Source organism: Glycine soja, chromosome 15 (genome assembly GCF_004193775.1).
Source record: "Glycine soja cultivar W05 chromosome 15, ASM419377v2, whole genome shotgun sequence".
NCBI classification, from domain to species: domain Eukaryota; kingdom Viridiplantae; phylum Streptophyta; class Magnoliopsida; order Fabales; family Fabaceae; genus Glycine; species Glycine soja.
In genome coordinates this window covers 12,276,370-12,301,683 of record NC_041016.1, presented here as the reverse complement: position 1 = coordinate 12,301,683, position 25,314 = coordinate 12,276,370, and the positions used below count along the sequence as shown (strand labels likewise).

General features: G+C 31.2%; 1 protein-coding gene across 1 annotated transcript; it reads right to left on the bottom strand.

Moving 5' to 3' along the window:
- Positions 1 to 4,629: 4,629 nt before the first annotated feature.
- LOC114386533 (ABC transporter C family member 14-like) lies at positions 4,630 to 14,648 on the bottom strand. Its single transcript, XM_028346548.1, has 11 exons — positions 12,239 to 14,648; positions 11,002 to 11,322; positions 10,226 to 10,312; positions 9,067 to 9,687; positions 8,793 to 8,957; positions 7,682 to 7,976; positions 7,247 to 7,461; positions 6,179 to 6,484; positions 5,723 to 5,786; positions 5,341 to 5,580; positions 4,630 to 4,975 (listed from the first exon to the last, which is right to left on the bottom strand). Exons 1-11 carry the CDS (start codon positions 14,333 to 14,335, stop codon positions 4,881 to 4,883), a joined length of 4,506 nt encoding a protein of 1,501 aa, XP_028202349.1. The 5' UTR covers positions 14,336 to 14,648; the 3' UTR covers positions 4,630 to 4,880.
- Positions 14,649 to 25,314: the final 10,666 nt, after the last annotated feature.

Here is a 25,314-nt window from a genome sequence, read left to right as displayed (position 1 = left end):
ATCACTATTAGAACACGTCTTCAAATATACATCACATTTCCTCATATGACGTTGTAAGGTTGAAGTCTCATTCCTATTGTCACCGCCCACATAATCTTTCAAACAATATTTGCATTTACTCCTCACTTTTCCATCACTATGCATAACAGGTTTCTCAAAAAAATTCCACACATGTGATGAATAATTTCTAGCCCTCTTTTTTGACATTTTAGACTCAATAGGCTCATCTTCATGAATAACATTTTTTATGCACATCCACATCAATACTCTCATTGTCATTCTCATCAACATTAACTTCAAAAGAATCCATATTTAAAATCTGAAATAATAAAATTAAATGAACTCAATTCTAAATTCAAATAAATCACACAAAAACTCAATTCATCATGTTCATAACTTGCAGATCAAGAGTTTTGTGGTTCATTCCCTTATCCCATGATTTTATCATATAATAATAATTAAATAATCACTAGTAATAGAAAACATATTAAAGAATCAACTAAGTATAATTCAATTGATCTCTATGTAATATTGTAGAAATATAAAGGAAATAAATAATTGACAAGTGAAGTGTAATGGGTGTAGTAAGTTTGTGAAAACAACAAGTATCTCTACAACAGTTATAGGTTTTTCACATTTTTCTTTTATTTTAAGAGTACAACAACAATGAATCAGTCTCAACAAAAATAGGATAAAAACAAATTCTAGAGAGAGAAGAGATGTACTTTGCATGGTGACGCAATGGTGGGCCGAGACTGTGCCACTGTGGTGTGTCGTGTGGCTACATAAGCGTGAGTCGCGTTTTGTTTTCCTTGTAAGGGAAAGAGTCGTATGACTGCACGCGTATATGACTGTGTGGTGGAGAAGAAAAAGTGTTCTTAGCCTGCTGCAATGATAAGTGTTAAATATGAGTTATTTTTTATAATAAAAATATATTGAAATATATTTAAAAATATTTATTTAGCAGTTATTTTTTATTTAAATGATAAGAATTGATATTTTTATTATTTATGACTTGCAAATATGAAAATGATAGATTAAAAGAGGAAATGATCGAAAAAATATCAAAAAGGAATATTTTTAGCATGTGAGGTCGCAACAATATCACTTATCTTTTTTATCTTAATCTTTTACTTATCTTATCTTTTTTATCTTTATCATCTTTTAATTTAAACCTTTTATTTTTATCTTTAAATCTTTATCTTATCTAATATAGTTCTTTATCTGTTTTTTTAAAATTCTAATGTCTTGCTTGTAACTTGGTCACACAAATCAAACCTAATGCGGGCAACCTGCGGATCCCGTGGGCCAAACTCGTATAATTCGCGGGTTAAGCGGGACGAGATAAAAAATATGACATAATCATGGACCGTTTAAAAAAATTGATCCGTTACCCGCGCGGATCGTGGGTCCCGTGGGCCAGTCCATGAACCTGGGCCCGTTTACCCATCCCTACCCCAAAGTGAAGAACGTTTCTTTGGCGGGTCTGTAGTGGATGTCTACCAACCAGAGCTAAGTTGCAATCTCGTGGAGTTCATTGTGAAAGTATATGTCCCCTTTGTGAGACAAATATTGAGAATGCCTGGCATGTACGGGTAAGGTGTGGATTTAAGGATGCTACATGGAAGAAAGTGGGCTTGTGATCGAAAATTGAAAGGCTTATCTACAACTGTGAAGGCCTAGCACAATTTGTTGGAATTTTTTATTCTAATAATTACTGTAGACTAATATTATAAGATAATTATATTAATTATTTACGTGACAATTAAATAAAAGGATATGGACTTAAATAAGCATATGTTAGTGTTGGTCACTAAGGGATATACGCTACAAGAAAGTTATGGTAGTCACATATATCAGAAAATAAAGAGGTTTTAATTGAGGAATAATCATGAAGTCACCGGTTATGCTGTTAGCCGGTTATATATTCCGAAACAGATCCTAATAAGAGTACATAGATTAGAAATCAAATACGGATTCAGATATTCTTAAAACTCTTATTAAATCTAATGTAATGTGTTCCTAGTGATTATATTGGTATTTTATAAAGATCCCCACAGTTATGTTTTAAAGTGTGTAATGATTTCCCATATGAAGTGGCTCTAGATATTTTCCTCATTACGTGGAATTTGTGGGCTAGAAGAAATGAAGTTGTGTGGGTACTCATGAGCAAGTGGTAAATCAAGCGTGTCAATTCTTGAATGATTGGAGGCATGCAGTAGTAATTGATGGACGACCGGAGGAAGCTATTCAAAGCAGACTGCCAGTGAAATGGATGCCTCCTTCGAAGGGGAGGATGAAGTGTAACATTGATGCGGCATTTCGGGAAGGTGGTAGAAGGATGGGTATTGGTGCTTGTTTGCGAGATGATAGAGGACACTGTGTGCATGCATTCACGACTTTGAAGCCTTACTTACCAACAATGAAAGAAGATGAGGCGCTGGCAATTCTTCACACTTTAGAATACCTTAAGAATAATGGTTTTCATGACACTTTAATTTGGTGGAAATTGCCAGTCAGGTGGTGGTTAGAAACCTTCAGTGTTGGAACAATGACGATTTGGAATTTGGCAGCATCATTAATTAACAAGTGTCGTAGGTTCCTTCTAGATATACTAAATGTCTCTATTGGTTTTATTAGGCGACAAGCAAATTCTGTTGCTCATAGCTTGGCTAAGGTGACAAATTCATTTGCTAGTCCCTGTTACTTTGATGTTTTACCAGATTGTATTGCTGCTCATATTTATAGTGAAATAATATAAGTCTGCATTTTATCCAAAAAAAAAGAAAAACAGTTTGGAAACTAAGTTCTATGAAGAGGACATCCTCTACCTTTATGGCATGATCCTCCCCAGAAACTATTAGATTGCCTTATCCTTTTCTTTTTTTTCTTTCTAAAGCATAACACTTAATTATATACTGGGTAGGATGACTTTTACGAACTCAATCTTTGGTATGATATTTGGTTTAAAATCTCAGCTCCATGCACTAGAGTGTCTTATTATGGGCACATTCCTGATCTTCATTTGTGTGTGTGTGATGTTCTTACTAATGGAAAATGGGATTTGAACAGGCTCAAGATGATGATCCCTCGAGATGTTCGAGCAAAAATCAAAACTATTGTTCCTTGTCTTCATAGTTCATTGCCTAACATCGTCTACTTGAAATTGGGTATAGCTTCTTGGAATTGGGTTTGGAAGGCATCTGTACTTGAAAACATAATTTTTTTTATGTGGCTGATTTTTTCAAGAGGCTTAACCCACAAAACAACTCCTAGTTCGTAGACATGTTGAGCATAATGCCACGTGTAGTAGATGTGGTGCACCTTTTGAGAATTTGTTCCATGTATGTATTTTTTTAATGTGATGGAGTGCACTTAAGTTAGGCGAAGCTACATATTGCCCTTAGACATGATCTACGTCACAACATAAACTAGTTTGAGTGGTTTCGTGAAGGATTTATGTAGTAGGGAATGTTGTTGCTAGTCACCTTGTGGTTGATTTGGAAAATCCAGATTGCTCACATCTTTGCACATAATGCGACCCCCCCTTAGTGTTGTTACAGAACAAGCATGGCTTTTGAGCAATTTAGTGGAATAGGCCTTTGTGCCTTATTCTAAACTAACATCCCCACAAATTTTATTTAAAATTAAAAAAAGTATTTGTACAATACAATGAATACTTTCTAGAGCATAAATAAAATATAGGTATTGATAAGTAATGTACTTAAGACATTGATTAAAAAATTAAAAGAGAAAAATATTTATTGCCTAAATCATAAAAGCGTAATAAGATAATGGGAACATAATTTTTCGTTTTCTAGTAAAAATAATTTCTACTTTAAATTCCTCAACTAATGTTCTTAGAGCACAAGTTAGCATGGCTTTTGAGCAATTTAGTGGAATAGGCCTTTGTGCCTTATTCTAAACTAACATCCCCACAAATTTTATTTAAAATTAAAAAAAGTATTTGTACAATACAATGAATACTTTCTAGAGCATAAATAAAATATAGGTATTGATAAGTAATGTACTTAAGACATTGATTAAAAAATTAAAAGAGAAAAATATTTATTGCCTAAATCATAAAAGCGTAATAAGATAATGGGAACATAATTTTTCGTTTTCTAGTAAAAATAATTTCTACTTTAAATTCCTCAACTAATGTTCTTAGAGCACAAGTTAGCATTTGTTATAAAATATTTATTTTCAAATTTCAAGAGTTTAACCAAAGACAACATTGTGGTGCTTTGGACAGGTATTTGATAGGAATTGTAATTAGGACTTTTGACTCTCTTATGACACCTAAGATATTTTCAGAAGCTTTAGTCCTTTGGGTTAATTATGAAACTAATAGTTGATCCAGACTTAATTACACTTAAAGCACATTATTTATCTTTAAGGATATATCCTACTAGAATCAAAAAGTTGTTCCTACAAATTCAACATACGAATTGAGTTATACTTTGACTCATTTCATCATTGAGCGAAAAGTTAAAAAAGAAGAAGCGAAATCCTGATTTTTTTTCCTCTTTCTCTATCCCTATCTTGTAGGTTGCAGTTGACAATTATAAAATAGCTCCTCATAGCAATAAAAAAAATTAAAAAAAAGAAGAGCAAAGAGAATACACATCGACAGAAAAAACGTATAAAATAGTAACAATTGCAGCCAAACTTGACTTTTTATTAGTAAAAAATTTAAATTTTTCTTACCTATTATCCTAGTCTAATTAATAAACTACTGAAAGAGTAAAACATCAAAATTAATGCTAAAAAATATTGATCTTAGTAGACCCGTCGACCAATGTCTTTTGACTTTGGTGCTGTGTGTTGGATGGAAATTGAGTACATCAACTGTGTCCTTATTAGATCTAAGCCTCTGGTTAAGCTGATCTATTGGAGTACTCCTTAACCAATGCTCCAAAAAGTGAAGGCCTTTCTAACAACCGTGATGGTTTGTCATATTCCTTTGCATAGCCTGTCAAAAAAACCAAACACCCCCGCAACTCATTGTTTAAGCAAATCTCTTAACAGGAGAAAATTTGTATGAAATTGTAAAAATATCAGTAATGATAGAAGCTGCACATTATATAACATTTGTTGTTGTTTTTAAGTCTTGTTTGGATAAATTTCTCTATAGACTTTTATAGGAGAAGAAAATAAGAAGAAAAAAATGAAAGAAAGTTTTTCTTAAAATCAACTTATGAAAAAACTAATATGATTTTTTTTTTTACAAATTTTAGCCCATGGAGGCTTTTTTTTAAGTACTTATGGAGAAGATTATCTACACAAAATCTAAGTTGCATATGCAGAGAAGCTCATAAACATAAATAACATGATTACCTGCATCAATGACTAAAACTCTGTCACAGTCCATAACTGTTGGTATTCTGTGAGCAATGCTTATAATTGTACGATCTGCGAAGTCCTCACGGATGATCTTTTGTATTACAGCATCAGTTTGTGAATCAACGGATGCTGTTGCCTCATCCATGAACAGTATTTTGCTGCGTTTTAGCATGATCCTTCCCAAGCAAAGAAGCTGCCTTTGCCCCACACTCCAATTGTCTCCACCATCAACCACTAAGAAATAAAGTAAACTATGTCAGCTCATACTTTCACCAATTGAAGCATCATAAAGCAATATCAACATCTTAAGCAATGTTTTTCAACCACATTGGACTAACTAAACTATTAAAAGGAGATTTATGAGAGGAGTTATCACCTGGAGCCTCAAGTTTCTCTGGCTTTGCAGCCACCACATCTTTCAGTTGGCAGCGCTCAAGGCTCTGCAGCAACACAATTAAACAGCAATTTATAAGTTATGAGAAGCTCAAATTATTAACTCAAGTGCACTCATGCTTTTATGCAGGTAACATGCATTTTATTTAACTCTACTTTTCCCTTTTGTAGTGCACACATACTGATACATTTTAAACAAGGACTAAACTTAGACACAGTTCATTAGACACTTCTTGTGTTATTCTCTAATTACAATTGAAGTTTCACCTCAGAAACCGATGCTGACTTTAAATGTCGACCTTTATTATACAGGTTAGCGAAGTGAATCTCCAATTTTTTAATTGAAAAACAAAACCTAAAGCATCTAAGTATTGTACCTAAGTTTTGTCCTTTTAACAAATCACAGGAAGCATGCATGGTGCTTCTTTGAGTTATATACCTTCCAAATTTCTTCTTCTGAATACAGTCCAAGGGGGTCAACATTGCTTCGTACTGTTCCTTGAAAGAGGACAGGCTCTTGAGGAATAATTCCAAATCTAGACCTCAGATCATGAAGGCCCACAGTGCAAATGTTGATTCCATCAACAGTTATTTTCCCAGCTGAAGGCTCAATCAACCTAAATAACACCTGAATGAGGGTTGATTTCCCACTTCCTGTACGACCAACAACACCAATCTTTTCTCCTCCTTCAATGGTGAGAGAGATTCCCTTGAGAACCAGAGGAGTATTTGGCCGATACCGAACCTGTTCACCACCATATGTTAACAAAGATTATATAGTAGTTACTGAAATGCATGTTAACCTATAAGGGAATTCACCACCAATACCATTACTAAAAAAAACAAGTTTCCACCACAGAATTGCATTATATGCCTACATTTTTGTGCATAAAAATTTGATCAAAATTTCCTTCAAATTCAAATGTGTTCTTCTGTATGCAAATTCCATGTAAAATAAATAGTTGAGATTGTTATTGATTTTAGATTTTGTTATATATGTATTTGATTTGAAAACAACTCTCAATAGTTAACTATTGCGAGTAAATTTTATTCTCTAAAGTACACCCCTCTCTTTATAGGATTCCATCATATCTTGTTTTTAACCTTTCATGCTGCTTTGTGTCAAATTTTGAAATAAACTAATTGTCCCAAGAAGTACTGGGAAAATGGGAGAGATAGTGACCATATGAATGTGACAATGTGTACATGTTTAATTTGTTGAAGATTTTGTTAAGTAATGTAAAGCCACATTTCTAAATAGTATACATCTATAGTTTTGGTTAAATCCTGCTGGTTGTCAATTTATATTGAAAAGGAGTATTAGCAATATACTCTCTAACATACTTCTCTCACCATACTCTTTTATTTATTAAAATTTATTGAAAACTACGAAATCATGAGTTAGGTTCGTGATATAAGGAGTGAAACCAACACAATTTTGTCATTTCCATCAAATTTAAGCCAAATAAAAACAATATGTACTTAGCTGTTTCTGACTACTACGTACCTGCAAATTGCTTAACACAATAGTGCCTTGACTGGGCCAATTCTGAGGTGGAGTTTTATCAGCAATTTTCCATGGAGCTTCTGAGGGAAGGTTGGTGAACTGCTTTATTCTCTCAACTGAAACCATTTTGTTCTCAACAGAACAAGTCATGCTTATGGTAAATGCCAAGAGACTACTGAGAGCCAGGCCATAGGACAAAGACAAACCAACATATTCTGCAAAAAGTGGAATGATCCTTGGTCAGTAATATTTATCTAAACATTATGTATGCAATGCATGTGAACTCAAATAAATAATTCTGTACTACAAAAGCCATTGATTAGTTCTTCTTTTATACTATTCTAAAAGAAAATGCCTGACAGAGAGGATTATTAACCATAATGTCACATGTTAGCATTTCAGTTAGTAGGAGCTGAGAGATGCAGTGGGGTATACCTGGCTTAATAATAGCACTTGGCAGAAAGATCATAAAACTAGTGGCAATGCAAAGGAAAACCACTCCCATGTAGTCCAAGCGAAAACAAAGCCATTCATTAGCACCATTGTTGTGGAAATCCATTCTCAGACTAGCATTGACTTTGTCAATATTTTCTTGACAAAATGCGGTCTGCTTTCTGAAGCCACGGATGGTCATAACACCAGCAATGGTTTCTGAAAAGTGGTGAATCACAGGAGCTTTGGTGATAGAATCAAGGCGAGTCAATTCCCGAGAAGATGCAAGGTAATATTTCTGCAAACCAGAACAAAGAAAGCGTCAAAATGCACTGGATATTTTCTTTGGCTAGTAATATCAAAGCTGGACACCAGTTCTAGTGTTTCAAAGGCCTCTGCACTAACCATGCATTAATATCATAGGTTTAAATAACTAGTTAGTTTTCCTTTTATCTTAGGCTCTCTTTGGATAAATTTCTCCATAAGTACTTAAAGGAGAAGAAAATAAGAAAATAAAATCCATTGAGCTTGTCCGTAAACCAAAATCAAGTTTTGCACCTTAGCTTTTGAAGAAGTTAAATTAAAAAAAAGGTTTATAAAAGTTAAGTGCATAAGTTGATTTTAGCTTATACAAGAAGTTTCAATTTATTTTAATTACCTTATTTTATTTTCTATAAGCTCTTATGGAAAAGTTTATCCAAGCAGGACCTTAGTCAATTAAGAGCTATTTTTGCTTACTTTTATATCCGTCTAAATATCAGGGTTTTCCTATTTGGTTGTAACATTTTAGAGGGTAAACGAGAATTTTATGTAGACTAGACTTTAACGGGTGAAACAATAAAAAAACTAATATAGAGACTGTATGGGAAAGGAAAATATTTTATGTAGACTAGACTCCAACTTCATAAAAGTAAGAGACTAAATATCAAATTCATGATATTTAGAAGGACTAAAATCTATATTTAAGCCTTTCTATTATTTGTTAAACATTTTTTAATATGTAAGATTACTAGAACAAAGACACCTGAAAAAAAATCAACAAAAATCCACCATGTTTAGGATCATACGATTATAGAGACGAGAATTCAAATAAGAGTGAGTAGGCATATCATACCCGATACCAGTTATTCAGCCAGAACAGAGGGATTAAGAGGAAGACCGTTTCCCAAGCATTTTGGCATGTTACAATGAGGATGCTGATTACTGAAAAGTACGTGATCATGACGAAGTTTACTAACATTGGAATTGATATATCAACCCAAAGTATATCAGTAGATACCTAAACATTTCATAAGACAGTAAGTCCAAACAATAAAATTTAAAGAATGTAGTTTACGTTGTTTACTAGCAGAAATTAATGTGAAAAAGGGGTGTTAATTAAAACTCACACGACTCAAAATTCTGCCAGAGGGAGTGGTGTCAAAGAATGACATTGGTGCATGCAAGATGCTTTCAAGCATTCCACTGAAAAAGCTTTGAGATGTCTTTAGACCCCAATATGTAAATAAGAGTGATCTGGTCATCACCACAGTACAAACAAGACCTGCTATGCAAGCATAGACAATGATGAATGTAGAAGGAGGAAAGGCACTATCTTCTGCAGTTCCAATTGCTAGCCAGTAGTCACTGGCCAAGAAGGATAAAATCCATGCAAGAGACATTGCCAGCATCAGTACAACACCCCACCACCCAAATGCTTCAGTGAAATAGTGTTTATACACTTTGAGGTTTACACGGCCGGTTTCCCTTTCCTCGTCTTCAATGAGCTTTGCTGAAGCCTTATCTGACTTGGATTGTTCTTGAGGTTGCTTTTCATCTGCGTTTTCCTTTTCTTTTGAAGGGATGCGAGCCAGTTTTGGAGACTGAGCAGAATTTTCACCACCTGTATCACTAGACTCTGCAATCCCCATAGAGGATTCATGAGCAGCCACAAGTGCACCAAAATCCAAGCCTGCTTTGAGAAGTTCATCATACTTGCCACTTTGCACGATTTTCCCTTCTCGCATTACCTTGATGTTGGTAACAAAAACAAGAAAAGTGCTCAGTTGAAAGAACTAGAATATTTGAGGTTGTTTGTTGCAGAACAAGTGATCTGTAGCTTTGAAATGGAAATCATGCTTAATCCAAGAAAATAAAACTTATAATGACCGGGTTTGAGATAAGAGTCAAGAATGTATGACGCATTATTTTCCTCTTCATGGTGAAAAGCATGATGGAATAAATATAATACCTGTTTCCAATAAGACCTACGCGAGTACTGTCAATTTCAGTCAGACAAAAACTTACGTATAATTCTTAAAGTATTTTTAGTGTTCTCCAATCAAAATTGGAGTTTCACCTCAGTATTCAACGCCAGCTTTAGATGTCAACCTTTATTGTATGAATTAATGGGGTGAAACTCTAATTTTAATTAGAAAGCAGTACTAGATAACTAAGGAATTGCATTTAAATAATGCCCTTATCACTAAAATAGGTGAGATTGGACGAAACCATTAACAGAAAATCACTTCAGTGTTCATTGTAAGAGATTTGTGAGTATATACATACCATTATGCAGTCAACGTTATGCAAGAAGTCAACTTGATGGGTTACAAGTAAAATGGTCTTATTTTTTAGGGCTCCCATAATACATTCCTGCAACAAGTTGGAGAAATCAGAAACATTATTTTTGTTTCAACTTTTCTTCTAGTCTGAGAAACATTACTGCCTCCATTCCACTTTACATGATGTTTTAGCAAAAAAGAATTGTTCCAAATTAATTGTTGTTTTTTGAAAACCAATGAAGCATTAAATATTTTTTTCCATGGAATACCTTTAATGGGAGTAGTTGTTATTTGTATATTTCCTCCATTCTTAATTATAAGATTCTTTTAAAAAATATTTTTTTTATAAGATCTTTTTTCCTAATTTCTAGATGCATCAATAAAAAAAAATTATATATCTTTATTTAATTATTTTCTCTTCAAACATTACTGAAAAGCAATTAAATGAATGGAAAAATAAAAAAAAGATAATTTAAAAAGAATAATATAAATAATTGACAGATTTAATATAATTAATTAAATTAATTATTTTTTAAAGAAATGTAAATTAATTAAAATAATCTTACAATTAATAACCAAAGCAATAATAAATGAGAAAAAGTCTAATTAATTAGAGGAATAAAGACTAAGTTACATAATATATTTTATAGAATCCTAAATATCAATTACATTTCTTAATCATATAAAGTGGAACGAAGGGAGTGTAACAACAGAAACTAAAAACTATGAAACGTTTAAGGAAATGGAGCTAGTCATCAATGTTTGTAGTTCTGTACTTGCCTTAAAAATAAATGATCCAGTTTGGGCATCAACAGCACTGAGCACATCATCAAGGAGATAGATGTCACAGTCTTGGTATACAGCTCTAGCAAGTTGTACACGTTGCTTCTGGCCACCACTGAGGTTAATACCCCTTTCTCCAATCTCAGTCTGGTCTCCATGTTCCATCATTTCAAGATCCTTTTCCAAGCAGCACACTCTTATTGCTTCCCTGTACTTCTCTCTGTTCATTGGTAAACCAAACAATATGTTGTCTTGGATGGTTGCATTCTGAATCCATGATGTCTGGGCTACATAGGCTATTGACCCACAAACTCTGACCTATAAATGGAATTAATAAAATAAAATGATATTAATTAATTTTTTTAATCAGTGTGATTTTTTTTCTTATAATTAAGACTAAAGGAGTATTAGTTACCCAACTGCCGAATCGTTATAAAAATGTCAACTTTGATGGAAATTGACGTGATGTCTCTACCATGAATGTTTACACAACTACCAGGAAGAAAGGGATTGTGATAGAAGGAAATAGACCAAGATTATATTGTGGTTCAGCCTAAGCTTTAATTGCAAGGTTGAAACTTTCTTTAATCACCAACTAAATGTGTCTCTCGGTGCAGGTAAAATTACTTACCATAACTGAGATCCTCACAATCAGAGACACAAAAGGAGTGACAAATAAATTAGGGAGAAACTCGAGATTTCTGAGACGTAAATAGTTGTCCAATTTGTGAGAATTTTATCTGCATTTTTTTTGTAGTTATTGGTGTACTATTGAGTGGTCCACCTAAGTGTAAAGTTTTTCTTTGTACTCCTATTGTTAAAGTCGACATGTACGCCTTTTTACCTTCGTTTTCAAGGATTTTCCACGCTAAAATTTTGGATGTTATTCTTCTTGCCTTATTAACTTTATTTTTCTCATTGCCCATCTTAATTGGGCAGAGAGAAATTTTGCTGACATTTCCAGCAGATTAGGCATTATAGTAATTTTAACATTAAATCAATGTCTGCATTCTTCAATTTGAGGGAATGGATACTTTATACTACTAGTATTGAATTTTAGATAACCTTGTCATGTGAAAATTTTGCATCTATCTTTTTCACTGCAGGCATTGAATGTGTGGGGGCATTATGAACATAAATGCATCAACAAACACACCAATCTCCAATGCAATTAACTTGCACTAATGTGATACACCAAACAACATAGATTGATGAGTCCAAAACAAGCACTTACCTTTCCTGATATCTTGAACATTTCCCCCAACACAGAAGCCAACAAAGAAGACTTGCCTGAGCCAACTGTTCCCACAACAGCAGCATGGTCCCCTTTCTTGATTTTCATCTCTTCAACTCTCAGAGCCACATTCCCATCTGCATCATCCCAGGAGAATTGTCCGTCCTTGATCTCCACCGCCGTGTCACCGTCGCAGCCCTCCACTCTCTCCACTGCTCCCTCATCCATTTCCTTGCTCGTCAAGAACTCGTTCAGCCTCCCGAGAGAAATCATCGCTTGTGAAATCACGATGAGAGCCTGAGGGAAGGTCCTCACCGGCTCCTGCAGAATCTTGATCACTGAAGTGATTGTGAACACACTGCCAGCATTCAGAGGAACCCCTAGAAGAGTAGCACTTCCAAATGTGAGAACAGTGACCAACAATGGAGCAGAGCCCAGAACCCCCATGTTAACAGCAAAATAGTACAAGAATTTCCCAATCCAACCGTGCTCCGCTTCACGAAACTTGCCAATCTTGTTGCCAAAGTATTCCTCCCACGCTTGGAACTTGATGACACGCATGTTGTTTAACAACTCATTAGTTGCCTTCATTCTCAAGTCACGACTCTTCATTATCATGAACTGATAGCTGTTGGTTCTCTTTGTCCGAATGAGAGTGAAAACAAACACAATACTCGATCCAAGAAGCGCCGCGAACGCAGACACCCCGATGTTGCTGTAAATAAGGACCAGAGCTGCAGTCACTTGCAGTGGCATCAGCCATATGGGGTGAAACTGCATCATCAAATCCGCGAGCTGTTGCGCGTCAACAGACATGTGGTTCACAATCTGGCCAGTACCATGAGCCTGCCTTGAAGAGCTCGACAATCTCAGACCCTTCTTATACACAGAAGTGATTAGGCTGGAACGAATGAGCATGCCAAGCTTCTGAGAGTGGAAATTGAAATGGTGCAGAGAGAGGACTTCAGTTGACTTTGCCAAATACAGGATCAGTATCAGAACAAGGCCTTCATAGGGGGTGCTGTCTTTTCTTGAAGTGAAATCAACGAAACTCTGAATAAGCATTGGACCAATGTACATAACTCCAAGCCTTATAACTGCAAGGAAGCCAGTGAATGCTATGTGTTTCCAGAAGCATCTCAACAAGGTGAGTCCAACCGGGTGCTTGCTGTTTTCCTCAGGCTTTGGCCAATTGCTATGGAAAAGCTCTGACATCTTTTCTGCTCTGAAATCAATAGGAAGAGAAGGCACATCTTCAAGCTTGAGGGATGTTTTGTACCCTTTGTTCAGCAAAGGGTTCATCCAAAGCCACACTGTTTTGGAGAAGAACGAAGAATAGGCATAAGGGCTCAAAGTTCTGTCAGTGTAAAGGGACTGATATGTTGTCACTACATCAGAAATTCTAATCACTTGAATCCCCGTTGATCCTTTCATTGCTACTAGGAAAAGGAAGGCGGACAGTGGAAGATTAACCAACGAGAATATGTCATCCACTCTCAAACTTAGCTCCAATTTCACTACATCGACAGTTATCAATCGAACAATGGCCGAAGTGGCAAACAAGCACGAAACCACCAAGTTCGCAATCCAATAGATTCTCAGTGACAAAGGGTGCTTAGAAGCTTTGAACTTTTTCTCGTGGACCATTAGGATCGCCACCACTATGTTGGACACCGCTTGGAAGAGCCGAAAAAGCGCTTCTATGAGTTTCCATGACGGAAGGCTCGTTTGAGTGAAGGCCAAGATGCTTAGAACCGTGTAAGCTATGGCCAAAAGGGTGGTTACCAAGAGGGGTAGTTTGAACCAGAAGGTGACTTTGTAGTCAGAGTCTTTCTCTTGCAGAAGGGGTTTGGTGATGGTAGAGTTGGAGGTGGCGTTGGAAGTGAATCGAGAATAGAGTTTAGCTGCTGCAAAGGCTAAGAGTGAGAGCAAGAAGATTGAATCAACAGCTGAAAGAAGCACTCGTTGTGGACATGGAGATAGAAAAATAAACCTCAACCACTGAACTATGAGTAAAGCAGTAGGAGAAGATGAATCTATGTCCAAAGTGGAACATGAAGGAGAAGTTAGCCAAGAAGGTGAAAAGGAAGGAGACATGTTTCAAATGATGTCAATGGAGTTTAGTTGTGACGTTACAAGTAGTGAAGGTTGCAAGTGTAACATGCTACTAACAAGGTTTCGTTTCATACATGATGATGAAGGTGTGATTGAACGTACAAATCTATGAGGAGGAGGAGGAAGAGGCGGTGAGAAATATGAAGATGGTGGAAAGAACAAAGAAGAACAAAAGGAAATAAAGAAATGTGAATGAAAATGGGAGTAGTGTGGGGTTGAAACGAGATGTATTTTTCTATTCGGCTTGCTCGTGGAGAGGAACAGGAATGCCAATAAAATAAGATTCCATGCGACCCACGGGTCTAGAACAAGAAATAGCGCGTTGGAGCTCGATGGTGTAACTATGAGTATGACTATAACTACCTATAAATCAAATCTAAATCTTTACGTATTTACTTTAATTTTACTATTAGGTCAACTCTAGTAGATTACCCTTGTCCTTATGCATAGAGGATGGTTTCTTACAATTATTATTATTATATATCATTTTATTAATATATTTAAACGTTTCTATTCGAAAATGTTTTAATCAATATAAGATATATTTATTCAATATTATATATTCAAGGAGGAAAAATTAAATTACACCCATATAACTTTGATAATTATTATATCATTTTATAACTTTCAAATGAATAATATTTTCTTAAAATTAACAGTTGGATTAAAAATTCATTTTACATAGATCATATTTACAAAATTTCATATTAATCCAAAATCATTTGTTATCTCATTCATATAAATTAAAATTAATATAATATAAACATTTCAAAATATATTAAAATATGAATAATTTGATTACCTTCTTGTTGATATTTAATTTTGATAAAATTTGATATAAATGATTTTAATAATATGTGGATATAATTCAACAGTTGAATTAATAAAAACCATATTTTAGGATCTACATATCACACACACCCATATATATATAAGTGTGATTTTTATAGATCCAACCGTTGAATTATATTTATATATTATCAAGATCATTTTTGTCAAATTTTATCAAAATTGAATAATAACAAGATGGTAATCAAATATTCATATTTTAATATATTTTGAAATATTAAAATTAAGTTGAAAAGTCGTTGAACAAACATATCTTATGTTTATTATATTTAATAAATAATACAATTAATTATTATCAGTACTTTTTACTGTCCAATGATATTAAATATTATACTATTTAATATATAATATAACTAAATTAAATTAAAAATTCAAATGTTGTATTATTAAATATATTACATTTATTAATTTTTAGTAAACACAATAGTGGTTATGCTTTTTAGGTTATTAATTTGTGGTTAGTCATTTATTAATTGTTTTTTACATCATTCTCCTTTACTTATGAGTGTTTATCATGTAAAGTCTATTATGTTTTAAAAAGTTAAAAATTAAAAAAAAATCATGTAAGATAAGAGTTTTTCTATTTATATATTTTATCTTTATATTATCTCTTATTGATCGAGGTAAGATATAAATTTATTTTTAATACAAGAATATTTCAATTTATATATTATATCTTAACGGTATCGCTAATTGACACGTGACTCGTTTTTTCCAATACTTAGCGATAGATGGGCCAATTGCTATGAAAAAGCCGTGCAGGAGGCCACAATTGAAAGCCAACAACTATTTCCATTTTAATCTAACTAAAAACCGTTTTCACCCATAAAATAATTTTTTATTTTATTTTTTGAAAAGTAAAAAACGATTTTGAAAAATGGAAATCATATCATGCACACCTTAAGGAGACGTTTACTTGTGTTTTTATTTTCATTTTTTTAGTTACAAAAAATTGTCAATTTATTTTAAATTTGTTTCTTGTTTTCAAATATTTCTACATAAAACGTTGAAAATAATTTTTTATTTATTTTTCCGTCAATTTCTCAAGATATATATTTTGTTTTTTTGTCACACGAAGAGGTACAACACAATACACACACCAAAATTTCAAAATGCCAAATGACTAATGGATCTTTTCGACCTTTATTAACTCAGGTCCCACAAAGACATGCTCATAATGTGAAGATTTTGTTGATAAATAATTTGTAAGTATGTCCTGATCCTAGTGAGTTTAGAGACCTAACTTTTAGTCAATAAAAAAAATTGAACACTGATTCATATTTATTAATGAAAAATGCTTTTAACACAAAAATTGGACAACAAAAATAATTCCTTTGATAACTCTGAGGATTGCTTACGTGAAATTCACATATTTAAGCAACTTTTTCTATGATAATTAAGCATTGCTTACAAGAAAAGTGACACGACTTGTGGAATAATTAAATAATTAAATGTGGATGACAATATCAAAATATTATATAAATTGTAGAGTTTATTTCTTAAAGTTAAATTATCAAAGAAACATATTAAATTACATAAAATGGAAGATATATATATATATATATATATATATATATATATATATATATATATATATATATATATATATATATATATATATTGAAGTGTAACTTATTTTAAAAGATATAAAAGTTGTTAAAAGTTAAAATAAAATGTCATAATAATTTATAATAGTTGAGAATAAAAATATTCAGAAGAAATACAATATCAAATAAACTTATTTTCTTTATAATAGTTATAGATTATTTAAATAGATAATAAAATCAGTTTTTTTAATAGAATCGATTAACTTTTAAAAATATATTTTATCATATCAAATTTAAAATATATATTTTATTAATTTTAAAGTTTGAATTTTTTTAAAAAAATTCAAGTTTTAAATTAGTGATTTACTATAGCAATTTTCACTGTACATTTGATAAAGAAATTTACATTTCACAACAATTCCTCACATTTTTATATAAAAGAACATTTGCATTTAAAATATTGTTTCCCAATTACATTTCACAACAATTTCTCACAGTTTTTATATAAAAGAAAATTTGCATTTAAAATATTGTTTCCCAAATCTCGTGCAACACGTGCATTGCTGATAGTAAATGGTTAGATTCTCAAAAGAAAAGCCACGAGTAGATTAACAATTTATTGCGACGATTGTCGAGAGAGAAAAATTGGGAGCATTGTAATCAGCCTACTCTCCTACATTAACCGTACATTATACAAAATATTGGTTTTCCTGTCTTGCTCGCAGAATCTATCAATACACAACTATGTCCCAATTAAAATAATAGCCACCACCACTTGCACTATATATATTTTCATTATTTTATACTTTACAACAACGAAAAACTGTACTATTTTGTTTTAGTACACTATGGATAAGATCTATAAGATATTTTAGTAATTTTTAAAATTTATTTAATTATTTCATAAATAAATTTTTTAAGTAATTTTTAACATTTTTAAAAATACTATTTGAAGTGATATTTTTAAATGTTATTTTTTAATTTCTAATTTTTTATATATTTATCAAATTTTCTTATTATTTTTTAAAAATAAATTGTAATTTTATTATTTTTATATTTTTATATTTTTCAACTACATCAACAACTAATTTTATCGAACACTTTTAATTTAATAAGTTATTATTAAATTATAAATGTTTGATAAAACTAGTGATTTTAAGTAACTGAAAAATGTAAAATATAATGAGAAAATTGAATAAATATTTTAAGGATAAAAACAAAATCAAATATTAAAAACTATAAATTAGCATTTTTAAAAATGTTACTTTAAGTAGCGTTTAAAAAAATGCTAGAAGCTACTTAAAAAAATTTGTTTAACAATCAAACAAATTTTTTTCACTAGTAAAAAAATTAAAAATTAATTAAAATATTTTGTCAAACATAATGATACTATCATACCTAGAACTTTCCTATTAGAACATTATTTATTTAACAAAATTGTTCTAGTTGATAACAATTGTGTTTGAATTTTACAAGGATATATCTCACAACAATACATTTTTGTCACCCCGAGATATATTGACATTTGTGGATCATTTGATTGGAATGAAATTTACAAAGGATATACTTGATGATATAAATCATTTGAAAAATAAACATCTTTGTTATGTAGTTGATCTATTGCAAGACCAATCTGAATTGGCCTAGATTTGTTTAGAAAACATGGTTAGAGGAATTATATATGAAACAATTAGATATAATTGATACCGACTTCTCAAATTTGGTGATTTCAATTCCATTAACTACTACTTATGATACCGACATTAGTTCAAATTTTATTACTAATATAAGTTATTTTGATAAAATTAGTTAAAAAGTTAATTAGAAGTTAAAAAATTAGGTGGTTAGAAAGTTATCTTATTAAATCATAAGTATTTGATAGAATTATCTATTAAAGTGGCTAAAAAATGTAAAATTACATAAATGAACTTATTTTTGTGATGATTTTATACATTTTAATTTAATTTTCTTGATAAAAAATATATTTTGTAGTATTTATAATTTTAATATTAAATTAATTTTAAACACTTGTAGCTTTTTATTTATAAAATATAAAATAAATATAAAAAATTACATAAACTTATTATATATCACTATCAATATCATATAAATAAAAAAGTAAAAATGAGAAAACCCTATCATATAAAAAAAGGTAAAAGTAATAAAATTTTATCTCAAATAAAATGATTATAAAGGAAATCTACTAAGTGTCCAAGGAAAAAAAATATAAAAAATTAAAAATTAACATTTCAAAAAAATGCTAGAAACTACTAAAAAGACTCATTTATCAAACAATCAAATAAATTTTTTAGCTAATAATAAAAAACCAAAAGTTAACTGAAATGTTTTTTCCAACACACATATAATATAAAAACTTTGTTGATAAATCATGTAATAAAAGAAGTTTATACATACAAAGTTTTTCATAGTCATTTTTATATATAAAAATATTTAAGTGAGTTGGACTAAAGCATCTCCAATAAAAATTTCTTAAGTGAGTTTCTTAAGTTACTTTTTGTGATCCCTATGGTATTTTTTGTGGTTCTCACAATGTCATGTTATTGTAAAAAAAATCTATACATAATTTTGCTTTAATGGTAAGAAATTCTAGGAAACTTCAAGAAACTCACACTTTTTTATTTTTTATTTTCACTTACTTATGATTTAATTATGGTGTTGTTATGTGTCAGTTAAATATTATTTTTATTGCTAAAAAATAGTTTCTGATAGAAGATACAAATCTTATTTTTAAGAAATTTTCTTTGTCATATAGATTTGCTCCAATGGAAAAGAAACTATAAGGAATCCTTCAAGAAACCCTCATTGTAGATGCTCTTAGAGTAAATTACATTAATCACAAGTTTAATGAATTTATGCAAGAGTTCAATGATGATACAATAACTATTTTACATTGTCAACCAATAACAAATCATTGTTGATATAACTTTCAAGGCAATTATTATAAAAATCAACAAACTTATCATACACAATGACTTATAATTAATTGATAATGTGATAATATAATTTTTTTTTTACACTTTCGATGCATCACTTTATTTTTTCATTGTACAAACACCTCTTACTTCTATCTACTATTATACTATTTTTTTTTCTTTTTTGGATAAATAGTTATTTTTGTCCTTAAATGTGTAATTCACTGACAAATGTATCATTGAAAGATGAAAATACAAAATTTAGTCCCCAAAAGTGTAAAAAGTGTGACAAATATATCCGACCGTTAACTTTCGTTTGTCATTGTTAATAAAATATCCTACGTAACACATAGGGACAAATTTATCACTGAAATGATTGTTAACGTGACCATCTCTAATTATCAACATAGAGACATATTTGTTATATAATATTTTATTGACTTTCGTCTTCCAACTCTCTAGGAATATGAATGGGTAAATAGTCACTTTTGTCCCTGAATGTGTAATTTGCTAACAAATGTGTCTCTAAAAGATTAAAATATAAAATTTAATCCTTAAAAGTATAAAAAGTGTGACAAATATATTCGGCCGTTAACTTTCGTTCGTCAACGTTAACAAAATAACCAAGATTTGAAGAAGTGAAATATGAGATATATTTATTTTTTAGGGTAATTTGGAAAAATTTGTAATGATTGGTACATTGTTGCAATGTTTAATTTTGGTAAACTGCTACAATGTTTATTTTGAATAATTTTTATTATAATATATAAATTATGATTGATAATCAATATTATCGTTATTATGTTTGTTTTAAATTATTTTTGTCAATATATTTTTTTAAGTGATTATTGTAATGTTATGTTTGTAACGATAAAAAAATGACAAAAATTTGTCCTAAAATTATATTTTACTCTTAAATGAAACGAAAATTTGGATCTAACAAATTAGTTCAATAGAAACAGTCTGATATTTAGATCCAATAAAAAGTTACTTACATTTTCATCAAATAATGGTAACTTATTAATATTTTTTGTCCAATGAAACATACTGACATTTAAGTCCAAAGAAATTTACTGACTTTTTCCTCCAATTAAAAAATATTGACATTTTCGTCCAACAAAAAATTACTGACATTTACGTCAAAAAATGATATCTTACTGAAATATTTGTACAATCTAGTCAATATGATCGCGTTAACAATCATTTCAGTAACAAATTTGTCCTTGTGTGCCATGTAAGTTATTTTATTAATTGTGACAGACAAGAATTAATGACCGAATATATTTGTGTCACTTTTTATATTTTCGGAGATTGTATTTTCATCTTTCAAGTATTTGTCAGGGACAAAATAACTATTTATCTTTTTTTATTTTAATATACACTAACATTCTTTTATACATTCCCCTGATCTTCCTTAACTTTTAAAAAATATGCATCGACACTCCGTATACGTTATACTGACATTTCTTCTAAGATAAATAATTGTAAATATTAAAAAATAAAAATTAAATAAGTTCATAAAACTTAAAGGATAATTAATATAATTTACTTATTTTTTTTATAAAAGAGAGACAGAAAAGAAGAGAAAAGAAAGAAATATAGAATAAGATAAGTAATATATATGTATATATATAATTATTGTATAAGTTTCTTATGAAAATAACATTACTCTTTGTATTTATTCAAACCTTATTAGTTATTACTTCCCTTCTACATCAAAAAGATTACCTACCGTATTCCATTGCATTTATTTGATTATTTAAAAGCCTTGTCTTCTAGCGTCACATGCACATTAGACGGATGTCCCATCATTCATTCTTAGCCACTCGTGCAAACAACTCATACGTATGTCGGTAAATGTTAGTTATACATGAGCTGTTGGTGAAATTCGTAAGGAGAATATTCTTGGACACCTCTTCAATAAAAAAGTAAAAAGAGAAGAAAGACAAAATAATAGTATAATTTATATACTTGATATAATATAATATGAAAACAAGAGATGGATAAAAACAAGAATAATGATATATAAATATTTTTTAATTTTAAATATCTTATCAATATTTTTTTATCTTTTTTATCTTTTTCTTTCAATTTAATTATAAATCTTATTATATTTATATTTTTTTATTTTTATCTATCTTTCTAAGTGTTGAATAGGTTAATTGGTATCTATTAAACATTTTTTTAAAAAGAAATACGGAATGTTAATAAAATGTATACACTTGTTGAGTGACAAAAATGGGGACTCATTCACACGGATGCAATTTGACGGTTCCTAGAATGGCCCATATAATAAGCTTGATTTGATAACTTTAGGTGAACAATCGCCCATTTGCTCTCCTTAGTGTATAAAACAAGTTTACAAAACTGGCGTATCTTATCATGTGAACATATATCATTTGCCCACTAGGACCAACACGGCACAACACATGTTCTGTAATAGATTGATCGAGCTTGATAATCTTTTTGAATTGGATTTAAAGTTTTCATAATCAATTCCAATATCGTTGAAAGTCAAAGCAACAAATAATCATTTTTACTTAATTCAAATTTTCACCATGATTTTGGATGCTAGAATCAATTCAACATGCACATGTGCACATGAAAGTACATTGATTGAAAGATATACCACAAGGTCAGGTCTACCTTTGTAATTAACGTTACTGAAAATAAGGCCTTACTCAACAACCTAGAAAGGTGCAATACAACCACTGCAAGCAATCAGCAACACATTTGAAAAGAAACGTAACTGCCAAAGCCAAACAACAGTTTATATTATTGAAATAAAGCATTTCACTTTTAAAAGTAGAATATGATTCCATTTTCTTTTGAATACAGCAATTTTTCATGCTAACCTTTCTACGTAATCATTGTAATGTTGCTAGGGCCTCAGTGATAGTTCTGAACAGAGCATTGTTTCACCTTTCTTGCACTAAAAATTTTATGCAAGAATGAAAGCGAGAAGAATTTAACTCTAGACTATTTGGTCCAAGAGAGTTTGATTCATGTCACAAACCATTTATGAAATTAGATGCATCCTAGTTTGACCTGATAAAACCATCGTACTAAGAATTAGTTTCCCATTGTCTTACCCACCAATCAGATATAGGAACTCCCCACAATTAAAACAAGCTAGCGAGTATATATACTATGGTTATGTTCGGCATTTCAATTAGCTTTTCCTTTGGGCTTTCATTCTTTAGTGTTTGAATGCATCAATTCAATAAGATCTTTTGTTAGGGAATTTTCCAACATCTTTGTGAAACGATGGTCTCAGTTGATTTCCTTGCTGTCATAAGCTTTGTAAGAGAGCTGGTTTATAATAATCTTATTAAGAGATTGGATATATTCCCAATATTTAATAATAACTTGATAGAGTGGAAGTTTTTTAAAATACTATTTCAAGTAACATTTATTAAAACGTTAGTTTTTAACCTTTTATATTTTTTTCCTCAATATATTTATCCAGTTTTCTAATTACTCTTATTTAAATAAATCATAATTTTATTATTTTTATCATTTTACATTTTTCAGCTTGTTTTAATTGTTAATTTTATTGAATATTAATAATTTAATAAACTAATTTTTTAGTTTTCAATTACTCAATTTTAACTAATTTGTCTATCTTCAGTTAATTTTTTAACTTTCAATTAGTTTTTCAGTTTATTTTGCTAAACATATAACAATTATTTCATTTTTTTGGAGACCTCGTGCACTATATTCAACCAAATAGGGGACTTGAAAATTATGGCCATTGAAATGTAGCTAGTAATTATCATAAAAAATATTTTATTTTATTTTGTCTCGGGAAATGTTTGAGTTATAGCATCTCCAATAGTTACAACTTGACCTTGACCTTTGGTGCAACATATGATCTTAGTAAGATATGTTGTTAGAGAAAGAGGATTGATCTCTACCGTAGAGATCTATTCTTCTAGAAGAACAAGCAAGATATACATGTGTTTCAAAAAAAGATATTTTAATGTCTCTCTCCACACTCAAAGGTTGTAGGATGCAACGAAAATGAGGAAGAAAAAAATGAAAAGGGAAGGAGAAGAGCAACAACAATAACAGATTCAACATCAACAACACCAATAGCTTGTCTCAAAAATCATGAACAATAAAAAAAAAAAGAAAAAAAAAAGAAAAATTACAGATCTAAGATTTGATCCATGTTCATATTTTCGGTTGTGTTCTTGAAACATTTTGAAGGCAGATCTGGGTTCCAATGTTGCCGCCAGGAACATGCTGTCGGAGGCCACCGCAGAGGCATTGGCGGCGGTGGTGCCTTTGAACGCGACGGGTTTGAGAGAGAGGGAGAGATAGATCGTGTCCCTAAGTGGGTTTCGGTGGAAGGGGAATGAGGGGTGGAGGGAGGAGAGGGGAGGCACGATAGAAGGAAAGTAAGGGTAGGGAGTGCAATGGAGAAGAGGGAGGAAGGAGAGGCTTAAGGGGAGGGGCGAGTTGGTAGAGGTAGTTGGCAAAGGAAATAGAAAGAAAAATAGGAAAGGGAGGAGAGTTAGGGGGCTGAGGAAAGTCAAGAAAAAATGATTTTTTTTTCAACACAATTATATTGTTGCGAAGATGTATGGCATTCTTATTTAACACACAGCTAACATGACTAAAAATCAAAGTAGGAAACACGAAAACACCTATAATTATAATTTAAAGAAGTTTAGTAGTTAATTTTTATGTCTTAAGTTATTGTTAGTTAGTTGTATGTTTAAGTTTGTTTTTAATTAATTTTTTATTAGTTTGTTAGTTTGTTTTTTATGTGTTAATTTATTAGTGATTATATTGTAACTGATTTTCAATTAGCTGAATGTTGAAGTTTGTTGTTAACTACGTAAGTTATTTGTAAATCCATAATTTTTAAGTAGCCATTAAAAAATAGTCATCATAAAAATTAGCTCTTACAAAAATTAGCCTGTAAAAATTAGTCGTTCTTGATGATGTTATTTAATTCTTTAGTTTTCTTTCATTCATGCACACCCTTCCTTCTTCAAACTTCTTGAATCTTTTTTCTACCCCCACTTACTCGTAAAATGGCTCGAAACTCTGACTTCGATAGAGTTTGACAACAAATTGTCGATGAAGCACTTGAAGACAACACCAGTGAAGAAACAATAAGATACTTACGCCAATTGCAACAACAAGCATAGAGCAGTAGTCGGCCCAAGCGAAAGCACTTTAGTTGAAAGCTTACAAGCTTTTGTAAAGGGTGTGAACAAGATATTTGGAGATGATTATTTGAGAAGGCTTAACAACAACATCAATCGTCTCCTATAAATCGAAGAGACACATAGGTTTCTAGGTATGTTGGATTCTATTGATTGCATGCATTGGGAATGCAAAATTTGTCCAATTGCATGGCAAGACTAATACCGTAGAGGTGATAATCGAAACCCATAATAATACTTGAGATAGTTGCATCATAAGACTTTTGGATTTGACATGCATATTTCACAGTTGCAGGTTCAAACAATGACATTAGTGTGTTAAATCAATCTCTTGTGTTTAGTGACGTTTTACAAGGTCGGACTCCTCCAGTTCAATTTACAATTAATGGAGCCACATACAATATGAAGTACTATCTTGCAAATGACATTTATCCTAATTGGACCACATTAGT